Raw genomic sequence first — 23,402 nt, forward strand, 5'->3', positions numbered from 1 at the left:
TTTGTATTTTATATTGAAAAGGCATTACATGTAGATTTTATTTTAAATGTAAAATTATAATTTATTATACAATTTTTAAAGTATCATTATTCAGTATTAGCCCAGTTTTGAGTTGTAATTTTAACTTTAAGTGTCTTGTAATTTTACATCTGGTAAAAGTACAAGAAAAAGTTTGGAAGGAATTTTACATCACATATTCTATATTATTTTTTCTTCTTCCGTATGAATGCTTAGTTGATTCGTATATTGCAGATGATCAATTTGTAACAAACATTAATTATGAATTAATCGCCAGACAAATACCAAAAAAGTTGCCAGAAATATTAATAAATTCACTAGGTGAAATGATAACTTTATAGAAACGAAATCGAAATAAGGTTATGCTTGTGAAGTTTCATACATTTATTAGCAGTTTCTGTTCCGAGATTCTGACAATTTTATGCATAATCTTAGTTCTTTGTTCATAATTATTATTTTTTTGAATTTTTCAGGTTCTGTTTAGAAAAGAAACTCAATATTACGACGATTTAAAAGATTATAATGAACTCTTAATAATAATCAAGCGAGATTAATACATTTTTATTATTAAAGGTAAATAAAAATAGTAAGAAATTGCAATAATTTTTATTTATTTGTTCATCATCTAGAGGAAATTAAAATATCAAATCCCGTTTTAAAAAACCAGTGGTAAATCAATTATCCATTAATTACATTTCCTCTTTAAACATGTAAGTCATATCTTGTTTTATATATAAAAAAGCATTAAAAAATTGCATAATTCTCGCAATCTTTGGTCATTCACCACAGAGTGAACCGTGAATTCACGGACATTCTTTTAAATGTGCGCCATTTTCCTCGCTTCGAATATTTGCCATTTGGAAAGCGAGAAAACACAATAGACCGGAGAATGAAAGGAAAATAATAAAAATAAAAAAAAATGATTACTGGGAAAAAGTAAAAAAAGGGGGAAATAAAAACCAATTTATTGACGAAGAGGGAGGAAAGTGTTTGTTCTGTGTTCTGAGAAACGGTAAAGGTTCTGATGAAGTTCTAAAAACGTCTCTTCATGAATGCATCGGAGCGTAACAACTCAACCGGACTCGCAATGAGTAAAATTACCAGCCTAAATGTAATGAAAGGTTTTCTTGCCCGTATTAAACTCTAAATTCGTAGATAAGTCGCATCAGTATTGCCATTATAAATTTTTTAAAGAAAAAAAAATTGTAATGTGAGCCAACGTACAAAAACCACATTAAAAATTTGATGTCTTCTTCAATACAGATTAAACGTCAACAGAATGTTCTGGGTGCTGGAAATTCAAACTTTATTTATTTTTTAATGATCTGTTTATCATGATAAAATTGTACCAATAATATTTAAATCTATAATGTTTTGTTGGTGCTACTGTATTAAGGATTTATTTTCCTGGAAAGGAAAGTATGTTTTTTTATTCTTAAGTATTTTTAACTTCAAGGACGTATATGTGTAGTCTTTTTTTTTCCTAATAAAAATTATTCTTAAGGCAAAGATTAATACCAGCTGTATTAATTTTTTTTAAAAAAAAGGCAGCTCTTTTTTATGCTGATAGAATTCTTGCTGGTATAAAATAAATAAAACATTATCAAATAAGAACAAAAAGCCAATTTTTTTAAAAATTAAAAATATATATATTGAAGAAGTTTTAAAATTTTAATTTTTTTTCTTTCTTTTAATTCTTTATTTTGGAAATATAATAGGCATAATACTTAAATTGATCTTTATATAAAGTTAATTATTACTTCTCACCGGCAGTTTTTGTTATTTGAATTGTAAATTTTGTGAAAGAGTTTGAAGAAACAAACTTTCCAGAGATATTCATAAAAGAATTAAAATTTTCTGCATTATTCTGGATTGTTTACAAATAATTTCATTTCTTTCTCGATTTTTGTTTATCAACGAATTTTTTTTTCCTTGAAATTATATGATAATTTTTGTCTGGAGAATGTTTCAAATGAATTTTTATTAAATACATTATCTTGTTAATTATTTATTATTGTTAACCATGTCTTATTAATTTTTTTAATTTAAAATATAACTGTTATGTAATTGTTTTATAAATAAAATTAAAGAATTCTGGGAAAAATGAAATTAATTTTTTTGAATTAAATAATTTATTTATAAAACTTAAGTTATACTATGAAAAGTTTTACTTAAAAATGTTCTTGCTTCATGGTTAAAATGTAATTGCTGGTTATTTTCATAATTTTAAATAAATCAAAGCTAAATTTTCAAAAGAAATAGAAATTTGAAGGGTTGCAATTATATATTACGAAATGGGAAAATTTTATTAGATTGTTACTTACGCTATTCTGAAGATGTATAACGTTACTTTATCAGTTCCAGTATTAATATTCTAAAAATCCTTTAAATCTAAATATATTTCAACTTGAAGTCATCCCTCTTTTTTTTTTCCCTGCACCCTCTGCGGATGTGGGCGTTCTCCGCCATTTGCAACACACGGTCGGCGGTTAATTCTCCATAAAACTAAAGGAAGTCATCCTAATGTCCCTGCACGTTCCTAAAGGAAACCAGCAATTGAGTTAAAGAAGGAGGGGGGCCTCGCTTTACGAAAAAAAATGGGGGCCTCAACATATTTTGAGTCTTGTTGCTTGAACGGATCGAATTTTGAACCGGATGTTTTCGTTAGAACGTGCTATCCGTTCTCAGGTATTTTAATCCGTGAAATTTTGGCTGGATTTGATGTAAAATTTTACAGCCAGATGCTGGTATGCGAAGGAATAGCAGATTATTAAAGGAAATTATGAAATATGTTCAAAATTATTTCATTTACTCTTAGATTAAGAGATCTCTAAGTTATTTATTTTAAAAATGCATTTATTTAAAGGCCTCGTAATTATTAAACTGATATTATAATTACAGATACCAAATTATTAGAGCTACCACAATTACAGCTGTAATATTTGTAACACCATTAAATAATAATAACACCGTTTTTATTAACTTTTTTCATACGAATTACGCGTGCAAAAAATATTCTTTAACCCTTTAAAGGGCCATTTTTTTTCTAGTCTTATTATGTTAAAATATTTTTAGGCTTGAAATTAGAATAAGAAAAAGGATTCTTTTAGCTTATTAGATAAATTTAATTTGATTCATTAATTAATTTGGTTAATTAATAATGAAGTAACTAATCAAGACACATCATTTTGATTGAGATAAAGAACTGAAGCATCTAAATTTTTTTAGTAAGTCAGAAGACTTACTAAAAAAATTTGTCAGAACTTATGCCAACCTACATAATTTCATACAAAGATTGATAAATTTGGCGAGAAGCATACTTTCCACAGCCCTACAAAGGGTTAAAGACTTCGATTTTGAGATGATGAATTTCCCCTTTTAATCATCTATCAATCAGAAGCAAAAAAAAAAATAATGTTAACTCTTTATGCGTATATGAACACGATAATTAGAAAACGCAATACTGTAGAAGGATGGAACTTGACATATTGTCTTTACACTAAATTTCTAAATATCTATCAAATTCTAAACATCAACCGCTAACGTAGATTCTCTAGTTTATCTCTGTATGTGTGTATGCTATGAGTTATAATGATGTATGTGAACATGAGCATTATAACTCAATCAGCTAGTTTGTTCTCCTTTGTCTTGAGCTAGCTTATTATGATTTTGAGGTACGTATTTACAGGGCAGGTTTTATCGTTAAGTCACCCTTGGCAATTGTCAAGGATCTCGACAACAATGGTCGCTTGTCTTTCAAACGAAACTGTCAGGTGCTCTTCTGAGAATAAAGATTAGAAGTATAACATGTAACCACGGTGGGTTTATTCCCTCCTTGCCTAAGCATCCGAGATGACCTGAATGACTGTACTCGCGAATACACAAGTGGAAATTGTGGAACAAGTGGTCTTTTTCATCATCAGAGTAGAGGTAACTCAATCCAACACAATTGTTGTAGCAAAGAAGCGAAAACTGCTTCCTCTTACGCCAACTTCTCATTGACATACTCGGAATCTCTTCTGATGGAATAGTCATTTTTCATGCATTTTTTTAAGTATGTTAAGGAATTATGATGAATAAAATGAAATCGATTCATTTTACTGAAATTTTTATTACACAATTTAAACATTTTAAAATTTTTTATTTTTATTTCTTATTACGTTTCAATATGCATGTAAATAGGCAAGCATATATTGGTAAGGTATGCATAAATTTTCTATGCCAGGAACATTATGAAATTTTCCACTTACTGTTCGTATTCATATATACACAAATGGACCGATAAAGAGTCACTCAATGGACAAATTTGATCAGAAATTCGATATACTTCTTCACTTCTGGGGTCTAACCCTTTCTAGGGCCGTGGAAAGTATGCTTACCATCAAATTTATCAATCTTTGTATGAAATTATGTAGGTTGGCATAAGTTCTGACACATTTTTTTAGAAAGACAAACTTTGATGCTTCAGTTCTTTATCTCACACAAAATGATGCGTCTTGATTTGTTATTTAATTATTAATTAACCAAATTAATTAATCAAATCAAATTAAATTTATCTAATAATCTAAATGAATCTCTCTTCTTATTCTAATTTCAAGCCTAAGAATATTTAAACATATGACTAGAAAAAAATGGCCGTTTAAAGGGTTAAACCATTTATCAAAATTTCATACATCAACTCTTTTCATTTTTAAATTGTGTTCATGTTTAATATACCATGCTTTTCCAAATCATATATATTGGAGAATATTTGGGGTTAAAGAATGACAAATACATTTTCGAAACTGTATGAGAAGTTACTTAATGAAAAAAAGTGTTTTAAAAGTGTGAGAAATACTATTGGAAAATGGAATTTTAAAATTTTCATTGCTCTAAAGTAGAATTTCATTTTGAATGACACATAACTGTTATTACAAAAATATTTCTACTTGTGGTATTAAATGCAACTCATGAACCTCATCGATTTCTTAGAAATTTATATAAAATATTTAAAAGAAACACATTTTATCATTTGCCATGACACAACGATTGTAAAAAATATTGACAATATTAATAAATACCTTTGCCAATTGCTGTTTCATTAATAATTTTTTGATTTCATGGCAACCATTTTCTTAATATACAGTCGGATAAACTTTGTGAAGAAGAATAAATGTATAACTGTTCTTATCAGATCTGTTTAACCTTACAACTGAAAAAAAAAGCTCAAGATTAGTGCAGATTTATAGCGAGTTCGAGAATGTCTGTTAGAACAAGAGGAGGGGAAAAAAAAATAAAAAAAAAAATCGCATTATCGTCTGAGCGACCGATAAAGCGCAAAGCGAATGCATGTATTCTGCTTCGCTTGAAGGGCTTCGGCGCCCTAAGCTCTTCACTGAAGAACACCCTTCGTGGGGAGAAAAAAAAAAAAAAAAAAAAGTGAAAGTGAATGAGATAACGGGAGGCCTCCTAGGAGGGCACGAGATAAATAATAGAACAGAAACATAACCGATATCGTCCCATTTCTATTTATCATCAACTTGTTCATGCGGAGGTGAAGCGAGAAAAGTGCTTAGCTTTATTTTTCCCGCCAAAAAAAAAAAAAAAAAAAAGCCGAATGCATTTATTTATCTGTATATTTCTGATAACCAGTTTGTAAATAGCAACTTTTGTTTTCCATTGAAAAAATATGGTTTTTTTTTACTTGTTGACAAAATGTTTTAGTATGGATGAAACTTTCGACGAATATCGAAAATAGGTATAAAAATCGTCTGCTTTTTTTTTCTTTCCCCTCCTGAAAAATAAGCATTAAAATAAATAATTGGATTTGTAAATAGCGACTTTTGTCCTCCATTAATTTTTTTTTGTAGTTGTTGACAGTTTTTTACTATTGATTAAAAACTTTATCGTCTGATATCAGAAATAGTTATAAAAATCGTTTGTCTATGGATTTTAAATTGTTCTGAAAAATATGCATATAAAAAAGTTCTGCAAGCAATTAAAAAAAATGTAAAATACAGAAAATTAATAACTATAAAAACTATAACAATTTTAATATGAAAAATGTCTGGGTGATCCAATATATTCGTTGTTTATATATTCAATTATGCGAAATCAAATGACCAAACAATGAATTGAAATCTTATCTAAAAGTCTGAAATTACATTTGTCTATATCAAAATAAAAATTCAAATGTTTTCTTTAAATTATTAATAAAAAAGTGGCGGATTTTTATTTTCTTTATATATTGTTAAAAAATAAATTCTGCTACTGTTTTCATTATTGCTCTCAAGTGAGATTGGTTTCTAATATAACTGACGTTTAATTGCGAAAGGGAACCTAAATACTTCTTAATTTATAGTTATAGAAAAGTAATTTTAATTACAAAATAAAATTTCTCTCCAGATTGTATTGCCCTATTCAAATAACTATCAAATGCGTTTAAAAGAATTAAAACATGCACTTCTATAGTTTTTTTTACAGCTGATCATTCTTATATAATGTTTCAAATAAAATTTTCTGCCTTTTTTATTTATTTTCTTCAAATTATTAAATTAAAAATATTTTAATGTTTACGAAACGTCTTAACGTCTTAAATGTCATTTTTATTCACAGGTGTTTCCATTATTTTGATAACCATCTTTGTTATATATGTGTAATATAGGAAACATTCTAATGTAGCGTTAGCTAATTATAAATTAATAGAAAACTATTTAAATAGATCCTTTTTTTCTCTTTCTCTTTTTATTTATATATATTCTATATACTGTATATGTATTCGGCGCACATTTCATGCACTACTTGTTTTTAAAAGAAACTTTAAATATACTTATCCGAATTTCAGTGTTTAAAATGTTTACCAATCAACGTCTTTCTAGAATTAATGCAAAGTATAAAGGGACGCTTAGTATTCTTTGCTGTTTAGCAATAATATCTTTTATTTCTATTTTAAGAAATTAATCTACAAATTAAAAGCTGTTGATTTCATTCAGATATAAGAAATTAATCTACCAAATTGTTGATTTAATTCAGATGCCTTAGCCTCTGGAATCTGATTGTTTGAAAGAATGTCATCTGAACACTCTGTGTAGGTTTATCTTTCCGACTTAATTTTTTTAAACATCTTTCACGTAGCTTAATTTAATGGACTCGTTTTATTATAATTGTAATTTATCTCAATTTCCATTAAAATTTAGCAATGCATAGATAAATATTTAGGTTGAAAAGTCTAAGTTATCCTTAATTTAAAAACATTTGTCATTATTTACGTTTCTCATATCCCTGCAGCGGAAATTCAGAACGAATTCAAGGTAATGATTGTATCTTGTCTAAATATATGTTTTGAAAAAGTAAGCATTTTTTTTTTTTTTTGTAAGTGCTACTTTTTTTTAAATGTATTTTGTTAAAATCTGGAAGAGGTACGAAAATTCTTTTTTTTTTTCCCCAGCACTATTGGGAAGAGAAACAAATAAAATTATGTGCATTTTTTAGTTTACACATAACTTTCGTAAATGAACTGGAAAATGTAAACAAAATTGAAGTTTTGTAAATTTTAGTTGAAATGTTTAAGTAAATAAAATCGTGCAGGACATTGTCATTTCTTTAGGAAGCAAAATAAAATCGTGCAGGACATTGTCCTTTCTTTACGGAGCAATCGTGTCACATATTGAAATTTGTCAATTTCTTGGAGTGAAAATAATTTTATTACTTGCTTCGTAATCTCAAAATCAAAATGTTTCATTTGTTTCAATAAATAAAATCAAAATGTTTCATTCATAGTATTTAAAAATTTATTTATATAATGTTTTAAATTTGAGTAAAATATTTAAAATTTTATTTATTGAATAACTATTTATAATACATAGAATGTACGATTCTTACTTTTTGATGCAAAATGCATGGGGCATTTTTTATAATATGAAATTGAATCTGGAATTTATTAATTTATAATGAAAAAAGGAGAAATTAAAAGAAAAAATATACTCTAACTACAACTTTGAATGTTCACCTGTGATACAAAATTTTTCCGATAAATATTTATTATTTTTCTGTATAAAAATATCCTCCTAAAATTATAGAAATGGCTCTTGCATGTCTTTCATTTTCTATTCAATTGTTAATTAAAATTAATTATTTGTTTAAAAATACTAATATTTATTCTCAAAAGATATTTGATATTCTTTTTGGAATTTGCTGTGATATCTAAAAGTTATGAATTTATTCTTTTTTCTACTAAAATTTATCAGCATAATGTTTCATTTTATTTTCCGCACGACTACATACAAGTTATTATTTTTTTATTTGAATTCGTATATGCTAAAAAATTAAGAAATAATAAAAAAAAAAATTAGAATCTCGTATCCTGACTTTGATTTGCAAACGATTCTTTATAATTAAATATCCATAAACATTTTTTTTTATTTCTAAAATGCAGTGATTTATAAAGAAGACGCATTTTTTTATTTATCTAAAAAAAATTTCTTTAGATAAATTTTCTTTTTTTCTTTCTTTCACAAATTCTTTTTTTCTTTTTATTTCTTTTCTTCTTTTTTTCTTTTTATTTCTTTTCTTCTTTTTTTCTTTCTTTCACAAATTCTTTTTTTCTTTTTATTTCTTTTCTTTCTTTTTTTCACAAATTCACAAATATTTATTATTACAATTTTTAAGTTATTTGCATGTGACATGAAATACAAAAATTCTGGAATCTTTTCCATTTAATTTTCTTTAAAAAAATCTTTTTCCAGCAGCACTTCTCTTTTAAATCTGAAAACGATCTTCACAACTAGAAATGTTCTTTTTGGAATTCACTTGCATGATTCCTTCTGTTGTGCAAAGCAGGTGTGTTTTGATGGAAGAATGTTCTTAATCAAAAGATTCCAAGCTTCACAAGTGATGCTTTCAAGGTTCACTATTCAGAAGCTGTTGCTTTCAGAATTTGAAATCACAATGCTGTTTTTATTAGATTCATGTGGCTGATTTTATTCAAATGGCTTGGCATTGAATTATCCTACACTGAAGCTTTATTTCCGCTGCTTTATTGTATGCATAAAAGGTTTTATGACGTCTCTTGAACTAGGTCTTCAGCAAATATTTCTTATAGGACGATTTTAGTTCATGGTTGTTCAAATAAGTTCTGTCATCGTGTGATAAATAAGTGAAAATACTTATTAATACTCATTATGTTGAAAATTTAAATTCATAATTTTTGTCAACTTCTTTATGGCAGGATCTTTTTGGGTAGTTTTGCTAAATATATTTGCAATTTTAAAATCTATTTTAGATTAATTATTTCTTAAATTTTGCGTATTCAGCAATATGAAATATATACAATAAATTTAAAAAAAACAAAAACGGAATGTTGTCTTAAAGTTTATTGGAGACCAACCAGATTCTAATTGTTTTCTTTTTTCAAACCAGTTTTTCTTATATCAGACCAGTATTCAGACACTTTATTCTGAATTGAAAATAATGCCCAGAATTTCTTCTGTTTTTGAATAAAATTACTTGAATTTTTATCTTTCCATTTGTTTATCTACAATTAGATGATTCTTGTTAATTAAAATAGTTAATTATATTTTAATATAACTGGAAAATTGAGGATTAAAAGTAATTTAAATGTTTAAAGCAAGAATGTCTTGGAATCTTTTTATAGCCGCAAGGATATTCATATTAGCTATGTTTTTATACGTTCTTTTGAGTTGCTTGGAAAATTACCCGGCATTTTCATGTTTATCACGTTATAAAGTATTTTTCACTTTAACGTATAAAACAGTGTTTTTTTTTTTTTTTTTTTTTTTTTGTGTGTGTGTGTGTGTGTGTGTGTGTGTGTGTGTGTGTGTGTGTGTGTGTGTGTGTGTGCGTGCGCGCGCAGTTCAAAAACTTTTATTATTTTTAATCTTTAATTCTCCGTTCCTGTTCTTTTATTATGCTGAGGATATTAAATAGTATTTTTCAATGAATAATCTAATATAATTTTGTGTGTGTGTGCGAAGTTCGGAAACTTTTATTATTTTTAATCTTTAATTTGTAACTTAAAAATATAACATCATTTAATTTGTAACTTATAAATTGTATAAATTAAACGTGTGCAATTGTTTTTTTTAATATGTATAATATACTTTCACTTTTAAAATATCTTATTCAAAATGGGAAAGAAGAATTGCCTATTTGAACTGTACCATCTGTGTGTCTTCGGTAATCTTCTCATAGCTATAAAACTGAATTTGAACTAATATTTTGTATACAGAAGAATTGTCGAAATTATATAACATTTTAAGGCAATGCATCCAGTTGGTATTCTACACTGTACTCATGCCACAATTTAATATAACCCATTGATGAGATTCATTCATATTTAAATTTATATTCATGCTATATTTTAATGTTAGTGATTTTATATTTGATACTGTATTCAAAGAATTACAATGAAAGAAGGGCCTTGTTATCTTCTCATAATAGAATAATATTTCGATTAATTTTTTTCTTCGTTTTATAACTTAAACCAGTGGGAAGTCTTCTCTAAACTTTCTCGCATACTTTCTAATAAATTTGCTTGCATGACCGTAAGGGCGCCAAAATTTAAATTCTGTCAGGGAAGACGATTAAAATCAATAAATCATGTCAATTAAGATAAAATACATTTAATGAAATAAAAGGATATGATTTACAAGGGGACAAAACTATTTGGAACAATAACATTTAATTACAAATATATATTAAAATGATACTCGGGCAACATCATGTTTACCGTTTGGTACCAAGACTTGAACTACTGTTTATTGCAGCGGCCGCTAGAGGGCCAAGGTAAACAGTTACGGTTACACTTGTGTATTACTAATCATATGCCATTGGCGAACATTACTTTCAAATAAGCCTATTAGAATTCGATCTTTGAAGTTTCTATTGTGGGAATTAATCGCTGGGATGTTAATATAAGAGGCGACTGAAAACCAAAAGTGTATTTTGGGTACATTTTTTTTTTTTTTTTTGTCCTGATTGATTAAAATCAAAATCTAATGTAGAACTACAATTATAATCACAAAATCACTGACCAAATTTTATGCATTTGAGTCACTGCAGTTTTAAGTTGCTGCGTATCATGCTCCTGAAAATATAGAACCGACACTGCAGTTTTTTTTGAGTTGCTGCGTATCATGCTCCTGAAAATATAGAACAACACTGCAGTTTTTTTTTGAGTTGCTGCGTATCATGCTCCTGAAAATATAGAACAACACTGCAGTTTTTTTTTGAGTTGCTGCGTATCATGCTCCTGAAAATATAGAACAACACTGCAGTTTTTTTTTTGAGTTGCTGCGTATCATGCTCCTGAAAATATAGAACAACACTGCAGTTTTTTTTTGAGTTGCTGCGTATCATGCTCCTGAAAATATAGAACAACACTGCAGTTTTTTTTTTTTGAGTTGCTGCGTATCATGCTCCTGAAAATATAGAACAACACTGCAGTTTCTTTTGAGTTGCTGCGTATCATGCTCCTGAAAATATAGAACAACACTGCAGTTTTTTTTTGAGTTGCTGCGTATCATGCTCCTGAAAATATAGAACGACAGACAAGATTTAGTTTCAAATTTGATGCATGTCTGCTCGTTAAGATTTGGTACACAGTTTAAAATATATTCATATCTATCTATCTATTCTATTCTATTCATCTCTTCGCTTTGTAGTTATAGCGCTAACTTATATTCAAATAGCATGGCAGACAAACTTCTGAATGGATTTCTTTCATTTAACTCAGTCTTGTGAGGTCAGAAACATGAAAAGTCATAAAAATCACAAGTTCTGGTTTATTGACGATTTCAGTACGTTTTCTTTGTATACTAGAAAGCAAGAAGGTCATTGAAAATAAAGCATCAAAATCTGCCATTTTTTATTTTATTTGAAAATATAATTCAATTGTTTGAATTTTCACTTTATGTCATTACTGATATCATATTTGCTTATTTACAAGTACAATTTGATTGAAACGACAATCTCTAAGTTAATTCTGTCCTATTTTAATTGCTGAGAATTTTCTGCTTAATTTTGACAGAATTTCCATTTACACGTAATGACAGACGTTTTCAAATTTCATCTGTTACATGCTCAAAAAAATAAACCGTTGGAAATTTCGCACGCCAGTGGAAACCCCTTCTGAAAAAGGGGCCCTGTAGGGTACTGATCGACCTTAATATGACGTCTGATATCGTCTGCAGGATCGTTCGAAAATTGGTAAAATCGAACTCTATACCAACTAGCTTTATTTATTACTCGTTTGCATAAATAGAATTTTAAATTATACACTTCATACTAAAAAATTATTTCAACAAACGATATTTTTTCAAAACAAAAGAAAAACTCGGTGAGAAGAAAAGCAGACTATCAGAGAAGAAAGAAACACCCCCTGTTTACACCCGTGCTCTCCCATTCAGAAAAAAAGACGAGAAAACGGAGGAATGTGCCCTCTGGTCACCGGGGCGGGGTCTCACACCCTCCCCACCGCCCATCGGAAAGTCGTGTGCGGCGCCCTTTGAAGCAGATCGGCAGGGGTGGTGGTGGAGGGGGTTTCCGAGAAGACCCTCTAAGGGTCTTTATCTGAATGGACCGCTTTTTTCGCCCACTCTGTGGGGGGTAATTTTCAGAAAACGATTATCATCGGAATTCATAAGAGAGTGTAAGGTGTATGCTAATGTGCTTTTGGGGGTTGATTATGGTTGAGTGACAACTACTTTTTGTGAAAGATGTTCTTTTTTGTAGTTAATAAAATGTCTTTGTGCTAAATAAAAATTTTGCGAATTTTTTTTAAAATTCATTTTATTTGCTTTTAACTCAGAATATACAAGTTAACACATTCGTTGCTACAACTCATGATTGTGATTCGAACAATTTAATTAGACTTGTCTCTTTAACTATTGTACAGGAGGAGTAATCTAATTAAGAAGTAGGTGTGAATCATTGGCGATTCACACAATAGTTATATTTATTATTACAACTAGCCGCCTTTGGTGACCAGCCGGTTCGCCAATCTTAATGTTCGTTAAAATTTTAATAATTAGCGATTTTATATAGTTCCTACTTTAATAGCTTCTTTATTAAAATATTTTAAAACTTCAAATTTCAATTTACTCATAATATTATAAAGGCCTTCAGTCATAACGTAATATGTATCTCTCTCATTTTCTGTTAGCTCCCGTAGAATTTATACTTTAAATTAAGGTGAAAAGGATTAATCTTCGATTAATATAATAATATTTTTTTACTGAAACAAAGTATTTTTTTGTAATATGATTACTGAAAACAGTCACTGAGCGTCTAAACGTTATGGGCACTAAAGAATATCTTTCTTAATTTATGTAATATTTCAAGAATTTGTGAACAAAATTTTCTCAGATTCATCATGACCAGAACGATTCATTAACAATGTTTAATTTTAAATGCATCAAACACTAAGAAAATAAAACGAATCGTTTAAAATAATCGGTGGAAAACACGTTAAAAAAACTACTTAAAAAACGATGTACTTAAAACTATAAGCATATATGAAAATATATATAACTAACATAAATACAATTTAATTACAAAAGCAGGCAACTAACCTAAAAATAATTTAAATCATCTGTTGATAATGGTTGTCATGTCAACAATCAGAACACAATGCGCATGCGTGAACTTTCAACGCCAGTTACGGTACCGCAAATGCGTGAGTTTTTCTACGCCAGTTGGGGTAACGCTATGCAGATTAGACATTTTTAATTTCCTTTATTCTGTGTTATTTTAATTCAATAGTACTTCAGAATGAATCTGAACGATCGATTACAATGTTTAATTTTAAATGCATCAAACATTAAGAAAATAAATAGAATCGTTTGAAATAATCGGCCGGAAAAATCTTAAGCCTAGCCTCATTACTGTTGGGGAAAAAAACTGAAGCCTTACTCATTTGACGGTGGGGAAAATAGATTTTTTTGGCGGGAAAGTTATTTTTTAATTAATAATTAAAATTTTAATTAAAAATTCAAAAAAAGGGACCTTAGGTGCACATTTCCAACCTCCAAGGTATACATGCACCAAATTTGGTAGCTGTAGGTCGAACGGTCTGGCCTGTAGAGCGCCAATACACACACACACACATTGAGCTTTATATAAGTATTGATTATTAGTTTCGAATTCAGTACACTCTCTGGAATACTTTGTAATATTTTTTACTTTAGTTTTGAAACATATTTCATCCTCTTTAACTCATTATTTAACTTTAAAAATGTGCACGTTTTTTTTTAATTGATTTCAATTCTTGTAATAACATAAAATTTTCCCTTAAATCTAATATTTATAATTAAAATTCAACAAGTTTAATTGCTGTTTGGCTATAAAAAGTAAACATTTGACTGTTCAAATTAGCTCCTTTTTAAAAGCAAGATTAGTTTTATATATTAACTTTTACTCGCCCGCCTCTCAAATTGTATTTGTATAACTTTTTTCCCTGCTGTCATTCTGATTTTTCAGGGAAAAAAAAACATTTTCAATGCTTGATAAGAACTTGCCTAGGTTTCCAGAAGAAAAATTATCAAGAGCACACAAATTTATTTTGAGATTATAATTTAATTTTTTAATAATTTTATGCTTTTACCTAATGCAATCTCTCCCCCCCCCGTATTTATCAGGAGAAATCGTGTATTGTTTGTTTCAATAAAACAGCGAAAAAAAGTTTTTTTCCCCCATTTTAATTATTGTTTACTTTATCCGCCATGTTTCTAATGGGTCAATCTTTAATGTTCCCATTAACATCACTCTCAGTCCTACCAATTAATTTCACATGCACACTTATTGGTAGGATGAACTGTAAACAGCCTTAAGCCCTGCTCCGACGGCCCGATGCCTTTAAGGATATGGTCGTAAATCCACCATTTGATCCATTATAGGACCACTCTCGCCTGTGGACGCTGATCGGGAGCTAAAATGAATAAACATCAAAGAACCCCGGAAAACCACAAGTGAGGGGAAAGAGGGCAAAATGCGCCGGACTCAAAACGATCACGGGCATTCGGAACGGGTCTTTAGGTGTATATTTTGGAATGATAGTGCTTTTTTTTTTTATTAGTATCATTGGTCTCTCGATAAGATTTCGGGTTCAAAACCTGATTTGTCTGAAAATCTACCACTTTTATGGACTTGATTCATATTAAAGTGGTAATATCATGAGTCAAAAGGCCTCACATTTATGTGGTGTGAAAGTTAGAAAATGGGGTACCATCTTAGGTGTTATTCTCGTCATTTGACCACGACTTAAAATAGTAGAATCCATCCCATTATAATGTAGAGTTGATAAATCAATCAGTCTACGAAAAAAAACTTCCTATTATGTGCATTAACATTAAACTTATTGCAAAGTATTTTATGACATTTCATTAATGTAACTTTTTTAATAAACATTTTTTTTTTTTATTTCAGCCCGATCCGATTTGAGCGAAACCGCTCGACGTCTCCGCCGAGAGAAGCCTTACGCCACCAAATATGAGCAGACGACTCAGCTGTTTCTGCCATCGACGCGTCCACCCTGTGTTGACCGGTTGTACAATGAGGCGTGCGTCACCCCTGTCGCCGTCATGTGTACCATCGACCGGTACAGGACGGATGGACTCAGCTCGTCGGAACTCTTCATGGTCACCCCCATACTGGGAGGGACCCGGAAGAAGCGACGTAAGCTGCTCGATATCGAAACCAGGAAGGTGAGATATAGCATCACTCCTCTTAAGGATCCTACATTCAGATTAATATGGAATCTGATTTATTTATCGTATATATTTTTGATAAGTAATTTGCTTGAAATAGAATTCATAAATATAATTCGACTCCTTTTATAAAGTCACATTACTTTCTCATAGCTAGAAAAACTGTCAGCGGGTTTGTAAAGTGCCATAAGTCACAACACAACACAACAGAAATTGTAGATGTTTGTATTAAACTATTAAACTCTCCTATCGGGGGGGGGGCTTAGAAATGAGGATGAGATTCCAGAATGGTGGTTGGTTCTCGCCACCTTGGTGAGCACCTCCTACCGATGACGGAACGTGTATCTCACGGGAAGGGTTGTACCTTGGCAGGTGATGGCGCTTAGGACTCAACCATAGTTCCCGCCAGTGTTGCTGGCGAAGCGGTGTGGCCATTCAGATTTTTCCGTGTGCCTTCAGGCCGGTCAGAGTAGCCAGTTATGGTTAGACAACTAAACTGTTTAGGTCTAAATCAAGAAGTGAATATATATTGTCTCGTTAATTATAAATTCTTTCTTAAACTAGGAAATATTGAATATTTTTTGGATTATGAAAAATTGTTCGATATCGAAATCAAAATGTTTTGGAGAAGTAAATTGCTTGACACTGAATTCGGGAAGAAGAAATATAGTTTTGCTTCTCTTAAAAAAATCTCTTAATTTTTCACTACTAGAAAATGTTGAACATTGTTTTGGATACCTATACTTCATGACATCAAAATCATAAAGATGAAATATCACATCTTTCCATTTAGGAATCTACATTAATCTAATCCCCCCCCCTCAGAATATAGTCTTTAAGACATTGAATATTTTTCGAAAAATAAATTGTTTGACATCGAATTCCGAAAAAATGAAGTGTATCTTCTCTCCATTTATAAAGTCCCATTAATTTCTGGCTGCCAGAAATTGTTTTGTGTGACTAAATTTTTAGACATCGAAATTAAAAAGTGGATAAATAATTTTTCTCCACTTATGAAGTCACATTCTCATCTTATATTAGAGCCAAATATTTTTGGATGAGTAAATTACTGGACATCGAATTCAGAAAAGGGAAATGCAGCGTCTCTCTCATTTTTAAATCGAACTAATTTCCCATTTTAGACAAAAAATGTCAAATAGTATTTTGGCTACCCAAACATTTGAATATCGAAACCAGAATCATATGTAGCTTCGATTCGTTTAAGAAGTCAAATTATTTTATATTTTATTTTTTCAGCTGAATAGGGCCTTATAAAAATGTCATGTATAATATATATTTGTTAAGTAGCTTGCTCGACATTGAATTAAAAAAAAAAAAAAAAAAAAAAAAGGCGACATATATCATTATTCCATTTATAAAGTATTAATATTTCACAGCCAGAATATGTAGGTTAATATTTTGGATAATGAAACTACTAGACTTCGAAATCAAGGTGGTTATATATAACATCTCTCCTCTTATAAAATCACATTAATTTTTCATCTTATACCAGAATTGTTTTGGATAATTAAACTGCTTACTATCGAAACTAGGAATTAGGTATATACTATCGCTTCTCATACCAATAATGCAGTTACTTGCGCCCCTTCTAAGCGCTATCAACGCTGATTAAAATTTAACTATTTTTCAACACTATTATTACCTATTGGAACATTTCGTATATTGTATTAGATGAATCATATTTGATCCGATAATTTCTATTAAAGTAATTTTTTTCTCAGTCTCTTAAACAATTTCGTTTCAAGATTTTTTTTTTCTTTTAATCAAAACTTTAATGAGTCTTGTGATAAAAATTAAACTCCAGAAAATAGTTTTGAAACAATAATAAAGGTTTGTTTTTTCCCCTTCCTCAACCATAGCCTGCCAACTTCAGTCTTGCCGAAAAAGTTCAAGATCGCTTGGAGTGTGGCACGTCTTCTCTCCCTCCTCTGGTGTCGCCATCTAGGGGCTATATTTTAAAACAAAACGAGAGCTTGGAATTGGAGCGTCTTCCCTCGCCTGAAGAGCAGGCCATGCTTCTTTCCCTGGAATACCCTTCGGTCGTCGTACCTGTTGACACAAGTGAGACCAGCTTCAACAGAATGTCCTTGCTCAGGAGGTCATTATTACATGTAAGATAAATTTTTTATTTTATTTATTTATTTATTTCATGGGAAAGGTTTCATTTTAACCTTTGGATGCATAAAAGATGCTAGTAATAGCGGGAAACATTTGGAAATGAAGGAGAAAAGTAGTTACATAATTGTTTCTTGAAACTAATGTGAAAAGCTAAAATTCTGCAGTGCTGAAGCCTACTGGATAATCATAAAAAAGGAGTATCAAAGTCTCTGTGAATGGAGAGCTGAATGAAATAGGGTTCTCGATCTTATTGAAATTTTTATCGATTTAAAGAGTTGATTTACCATAATGAGGAGTTATTAGTTTCATCGTAGGTTATTGCAAAATTATTATTTTTTTTGTTTGTTAGAAACGTAGAATAGTATAGATTTATAAAAAATAGAATATAATGTAATATCTAAAACAAGTTTTAAACATATAGTTAATATAGTTAAATATAGTTATAATTTAACAGTATTAACCTTAACTTTTAAATATTCTTCGGGACTCGAAAATAAGTAAATTAAAAATTAATCTAGGAATAAAGGGAATGAAAATTAAAAACTACCGATTTAGAGTAATAGTGATAAAATAAAATCTACCTGTATCAAATTTTTAAATTGTAACTTTTTACCACCCTAAATTTGATCGTGTACGTAGCATTCTGAGTCTCAAAACGTTGACATAATTGTATTTCTTTAAAAGTTACCGATAGTAAAATTAACTCAAAACATTGATTTTATTTGGAGCATTTCATTACATTTTTAGAGAAAGAAATATATTTAACAAATTTTAGATTGTAACTAATTAATGCTTTTTTTTTCGTTTTATTCCACAGTTGTATATTAATTTTTGGATATTTTTTCATAAATCTTCAGTGCAAACGTCATTCAAAAAGTTTCTAAATAAGAATGAATCCATATTTAAATCCATATAGAAAATAATCCATACTTATTTATCCAGATCGGAATTTTTATTTGAATTTGTATTCTTTAGCTGTTTATATTCCTTTTGTTTAAAAAGATTAAAGATTATCAGAGGGGTACGAGAGAATTTTTTACTGAGAAATTATTATTCTATGAATACTACATTTCTTTGCATTTATAAATTCTCTGTTGTTTTGAATAATAGGGTTATTTTAATATCTGCATAACTTATGACAACTTATTTTTATGCTAAATAAGAATTCACTAAACCATCGATAAAATATTCTTCCTGAAATATTTCTTTTTCCTAAGCAAATCTAATCACAATTTGGAAATTATAGTATTTTTAAATATTATTATGGAAAATAACTATAAACTATCCTTGGATTATATAGTGAAAAAGTCCAACAGGACCAGTACGGAATAAAAAGGCTTTATTTTACAATAACAGACATTAACAAAACGCATTCGAAGCATATACAAGAACAGAGTTTGCAGTAAACAACAACAGACAAATAATAAACAGTAGCTCAATAAGCTCAGAGAGAATTCGCTGGAGAAACTTCGTTCAACTACTCACTTGAGCTCTTCTCAGATATTTTAGATCCTTCATATTTGTCACCAAATTCATCGCCAAGGTCGGGGATTATTGACTTGGTACCTATTCAGCATCCTTTACTATTTCCTTAAAACTCTCTTCCTTACCAGGAGAATTATTGTGCTACAAAGCAATTTTATAAATTCGTAAAAATATAGTATAGTTGGTAATGCACACTTACAATTATACAGAACTCTATTTAAAAAATCTGCGGTTTTCTTTAAATAAATAAAGGAATTTCTCGAAGAATGTATGAAAATTGGCATCGAAATCGCAATTCCGAATGTGTAAGCGTGTAAAAGGTATCGCGAGGTCATTTTTATAATTCGTGAAGTTTTTAGTTTTCAACAATTCTATTTTTAAAAAAATTCCGATTGTGATACGAAGGAATTTTGTGCATTTTCAATTTTTAAGAAATGCCACTGTAAATGTGTTGAAAAGTTTCACGTGCTGATAAAGGGATGGGCATTCTTTTAAAAATACTTAAAAAAACATAAAAAAATGCAAAAAAAAAGGAATAAACAAGTCAGTAATATTCGGAAATCATTTTATCAATAATTTATCTTTTGATCTATTAATCAAAGAGGGGGTCTTGTACCATTCTTTCCAAAGTGTTATATATATTTTCTTCTGTTTTTATAATTTAGAGAAAGAATTGCTGGCACAGTAGTCGGCAAGTACATGATATTTCTTGCTTAGTTATTTTTGTAATTTCAAAGGCAAAATTTTAGAGAAATAAAAGTTGCTTGAAGAAAAAGGAGTCATGATTTAAAACTGGATCTCTATCAACCAAGTTTTCGATTATCCGAGTTGATTACATTCCCAATCAACTAGCATAACCGAAATTGAACAAACTATAGATTAGCTGAGCTTCACCTAATGTCCCACCCATCCCAATTTCATACTTTTAAGCTGAAATTTTTTTTTCTATTCTTGGATATACAAATTCCGATAAAGTTCTCTAATTCGGATCTCTCTCTAGATGGACTTTGTGATTAAGCGCAAAAAGACCAAGAAGCGGTCGAAGCGTCGACACACCTTTTGTGAAGGAGACACCAGGGAGCTAGATCAAGCCATTCGGAATGTAACCAACTCCTCGTGCCAGACAGATGACTTCCTGGACGTCACCTCTGTCTCCTCCTCGTCCATCCATAACAAGTCCACCCTCTCCAAGAGGAGATCCCGGTCTGTGCAGGACACCTCCTCTCGCAGGCGAGACCTGGACCTGGATTCGCTGAAGCAGGACTCTGCGAAAGATTCGGCCACGGAAGATGACAAGGAGAAGTCACCAGCGAAGGTAAGGATTCGAGAGTCCTTTTCTTCATCGACAGATCAGTGTTACCATAGAAGATTACTTTTCTTAAAGTTAACGGGCCTTTTTCATTATAAGTAGCGGTCCCTGTTAGGAAACTTAATAAATCAGTTTTAGGTTTCCCTGATTCTGGCTTACTCTCATATCCTCTCTCTTATTGTTATCCCTGCATTAAGTTGTGGACCTTTTGTTACTCAAGATGCATTTTGAATGCCTTTTTTTTTCTCATGTACTTAGTATACAGAAAGTATAATAATCTTCAAAAAATTCAAACTCGAGATTTTGACGAATCTCCATGTTTCTCTGAGTTCGACACATTTTTGAAAAATGTCCGTCTGTCTTTGACAAAGATAGATTAAATACGCTTTGATCTAGACGGATGAAATTCGGTATATTGTCTTCCCACCAAATTGCCCGATTTCAAACGAATTTCAAGTAAAATCTGTTCATACGAAATCCGTCTGTCCGAATATATTTAAACACGATAATTGCAAAACCAATGGAACTAGATAGATAAGATTCTGCACACAAATTTAATATCTATAGTATAGACACCTGTCAAATTTTAAGCCAAATCCATCAATGGGTTGACTAACAGTCGATCTGTACTATCAGAAACATGCAAACGCGATAATTCAAAAATTCAATGACTTAAATATGTCAAATTTGGTGTGGGATTTTGTAACAACAAGTGCAGTTCTGTGGCAAATTTTAGTTTCAATCGGCTGAGAAAAGCGTGTCTAAGACACAAATTCGATTTTTAGTTACTATTAGCGTATGCCATGGGTTAATCGCCAAATATCTCGCCAAGGATGACACGATAGATTCGGTAAAAATGCTCAATTCACCCTGAAAGTTAATATTTCGTAACAATTGTACACCGATGCCATGAAGGCATTCTCTGGCATGACAGGTTCATTAGAAAGTATGCGAGAAACTTTCGGGGAGACCATTTTCGCTGGTTCTTTTTAGCCGATTGAAACAAAATTGGCACAGAATTACAGTTTTAGTAACAAGATTACATAAAAGATTTCGTTATTCATTGTGCTCTTTTGTTATCGTGTTTACATATACTCGAAAGTTTAGACCGACAACCGACGATGCTTTCACAAATTTAATTCAAAATTTAATTATCTGTATTTTGGATGTTAAAACGATGCATCAAACTTCATATATTCAGTTCATTACGTTTTCATAGTTTTAGTCAACTTGTCATACTCGAGAAGGGCGTTGCCATATTGGCATACATGCATTACTATTTTTTTCTGTGAAAAATCGGCGAATCATATTTATCCATTCCTAGTGGAGTCGAGTCCTATTATATCATAGTGCTGTTAAAAACATAATTGTCTGGCTCATCTGTCTTCTAATTGCGTGTTTCTTTTGCTTTACAGCTAGCCAGATAATGAATGAATAATGAAAGTTTAGAATTTAAAATTAATTTTTCAAATTTCTTTTTTAATTTAAATCTAATTTATATTTTTAATGCTATAAATTTGCATATCATTAAAGACAAGAACATTTTGTTAAAATTTAAAATATCACTTCATGTGACAAAAGTTACAATTTTAAAATTCTTTTTTTTTCCCCCTTCAGATTTCTTTTTTTTAACTATTTATTTTATTGTATAAAAATTGCTAGTTAAAATTGTTAAATTGATTTAGCTATCATTCAGCGATCTAACGATAATAAGTAAAATTAGGGATAGGAAATTAAAATTCCGGACACTCTTTCTATCCAGAACTGCTCTTTCTGCTGCTCTGAAGTTCTTTTGTGCAGAAAAATTGCAATTATTGCAGGTTAGTTAGTGTCTGAACCAAAACCAGATGATTGAATTTTTGGAATCGGATAATCGACGAATAAAAGGTGATTTCTTAGGGGAAGGAACAGTATTTGCACATAATGTATTAATTTGAGGATTGCAGAAACAGGTTTGTTCATAGTTTGTAAGTAATAAATATTGTCTTCACTTCAGAAGATTTTCGTCGCAAATTGTTTTCCCCACGTTTTAACAATGGGGTAATCAAGAGTGCAATTATATAACCTTTTTTGTTAAGTTCTTTGGTTTTTAAATTAAAATTACGAAATTGAAAATCCATTTACAACTAATTTACGATTCAGAGGAGAAATTCTTCCTGTAATGATTTGCTGCTTTCTCTGTTTCAGACTTCCAATGGGACCGTGAAAAAGTCCCTGCGTTCTCGTGCCTACTCCTCTCTGACGGCCGCCATTTCTATCGCGGCGGTCAAGATGCGCAATTCAACTCGCGGACCCAAGCAGGACGATGGACGCTCGTCCAGTGGCAATTGGAGTGCCAGCAGCAGCACCAGGGCTTCCGTCGACTCTTCAGACCCGACTTCTCCCTCCAGGAATTCGGTGGGCAAAGACTCCTTGCTATCCTCGGAACAGCACGATAGGTAAGTCCTGCCTTTAGCTGACACTATTAGATATCATATGTTTCCCTTTAAGAATCAAGACTTCTTGGTAGCCTTGGGGCAACACCATTAATAAGTCTTGCCATCTGCTGACAGTAGGGCTTTACTTATCAAATGTCATATGTTTCTTTGAGTGCTGGTGTTCTTGGTGTTCAGCTCCTCAATTTGAGGAGGAGTGTCAAGATTCCTTGCAATTCTCGAAACAGTGCGATACATTTTCTCTCAATTTGAGAAGTGTTAAGACTCCTTGTGATCCTTGGAGCAGCACTATTAGTACGTCTTGCCATACCTGAC

At 30.5% G+C, this 23,402-nt stretch overlaps 1 protein-coding gene across 2 annotated transcripts in view; it reads left to right on the forward strand.

Annotated features, from left to right (window-relative positions):
* Positions 1-23,402, forward strand: part of LOC129976322 (mucin-2-like) — a 156,153-nt gene that overhangs the window by 127,193 nt on the left and 5,558 nt on the right. For both annotated transcript variants that reach the window (XM_056089826.1, XM_056089827.1), the window contains exons 2-5: positions 15,439-15,716; positions 17,600-17,851; positions 20,344-20,658; positions 22,840-23,090. In XM_056089826.1, coding sequence (XP_055945801.1) covers positions 15,439-15,716; positions 17,600-17,851; positions 20,344-20,658; positions 22,840-23,090 — 1,096 coding nt within the window. The remainder of the gene's footprint in view (positions 1-15,438; positions 15,717-17,599; positions 17,852-20,343; positions 20,659-22,839; positions 23,091-23,402) is intronic.

The sequence above is a fragment of the Argiope bruennichi genome, chromosome 7, assembly GCF_947563725.1.
Source record: "Argiope bruennichi chromosome 7, qqArgBrue1.1, whole genome shotgun sequence".
Lineage (NCBI taxonomy): Eukaryota > Metazoa > Arthropoda > Arachnida > Araneae > Araneidae > Argiope > Argiope bruennichi.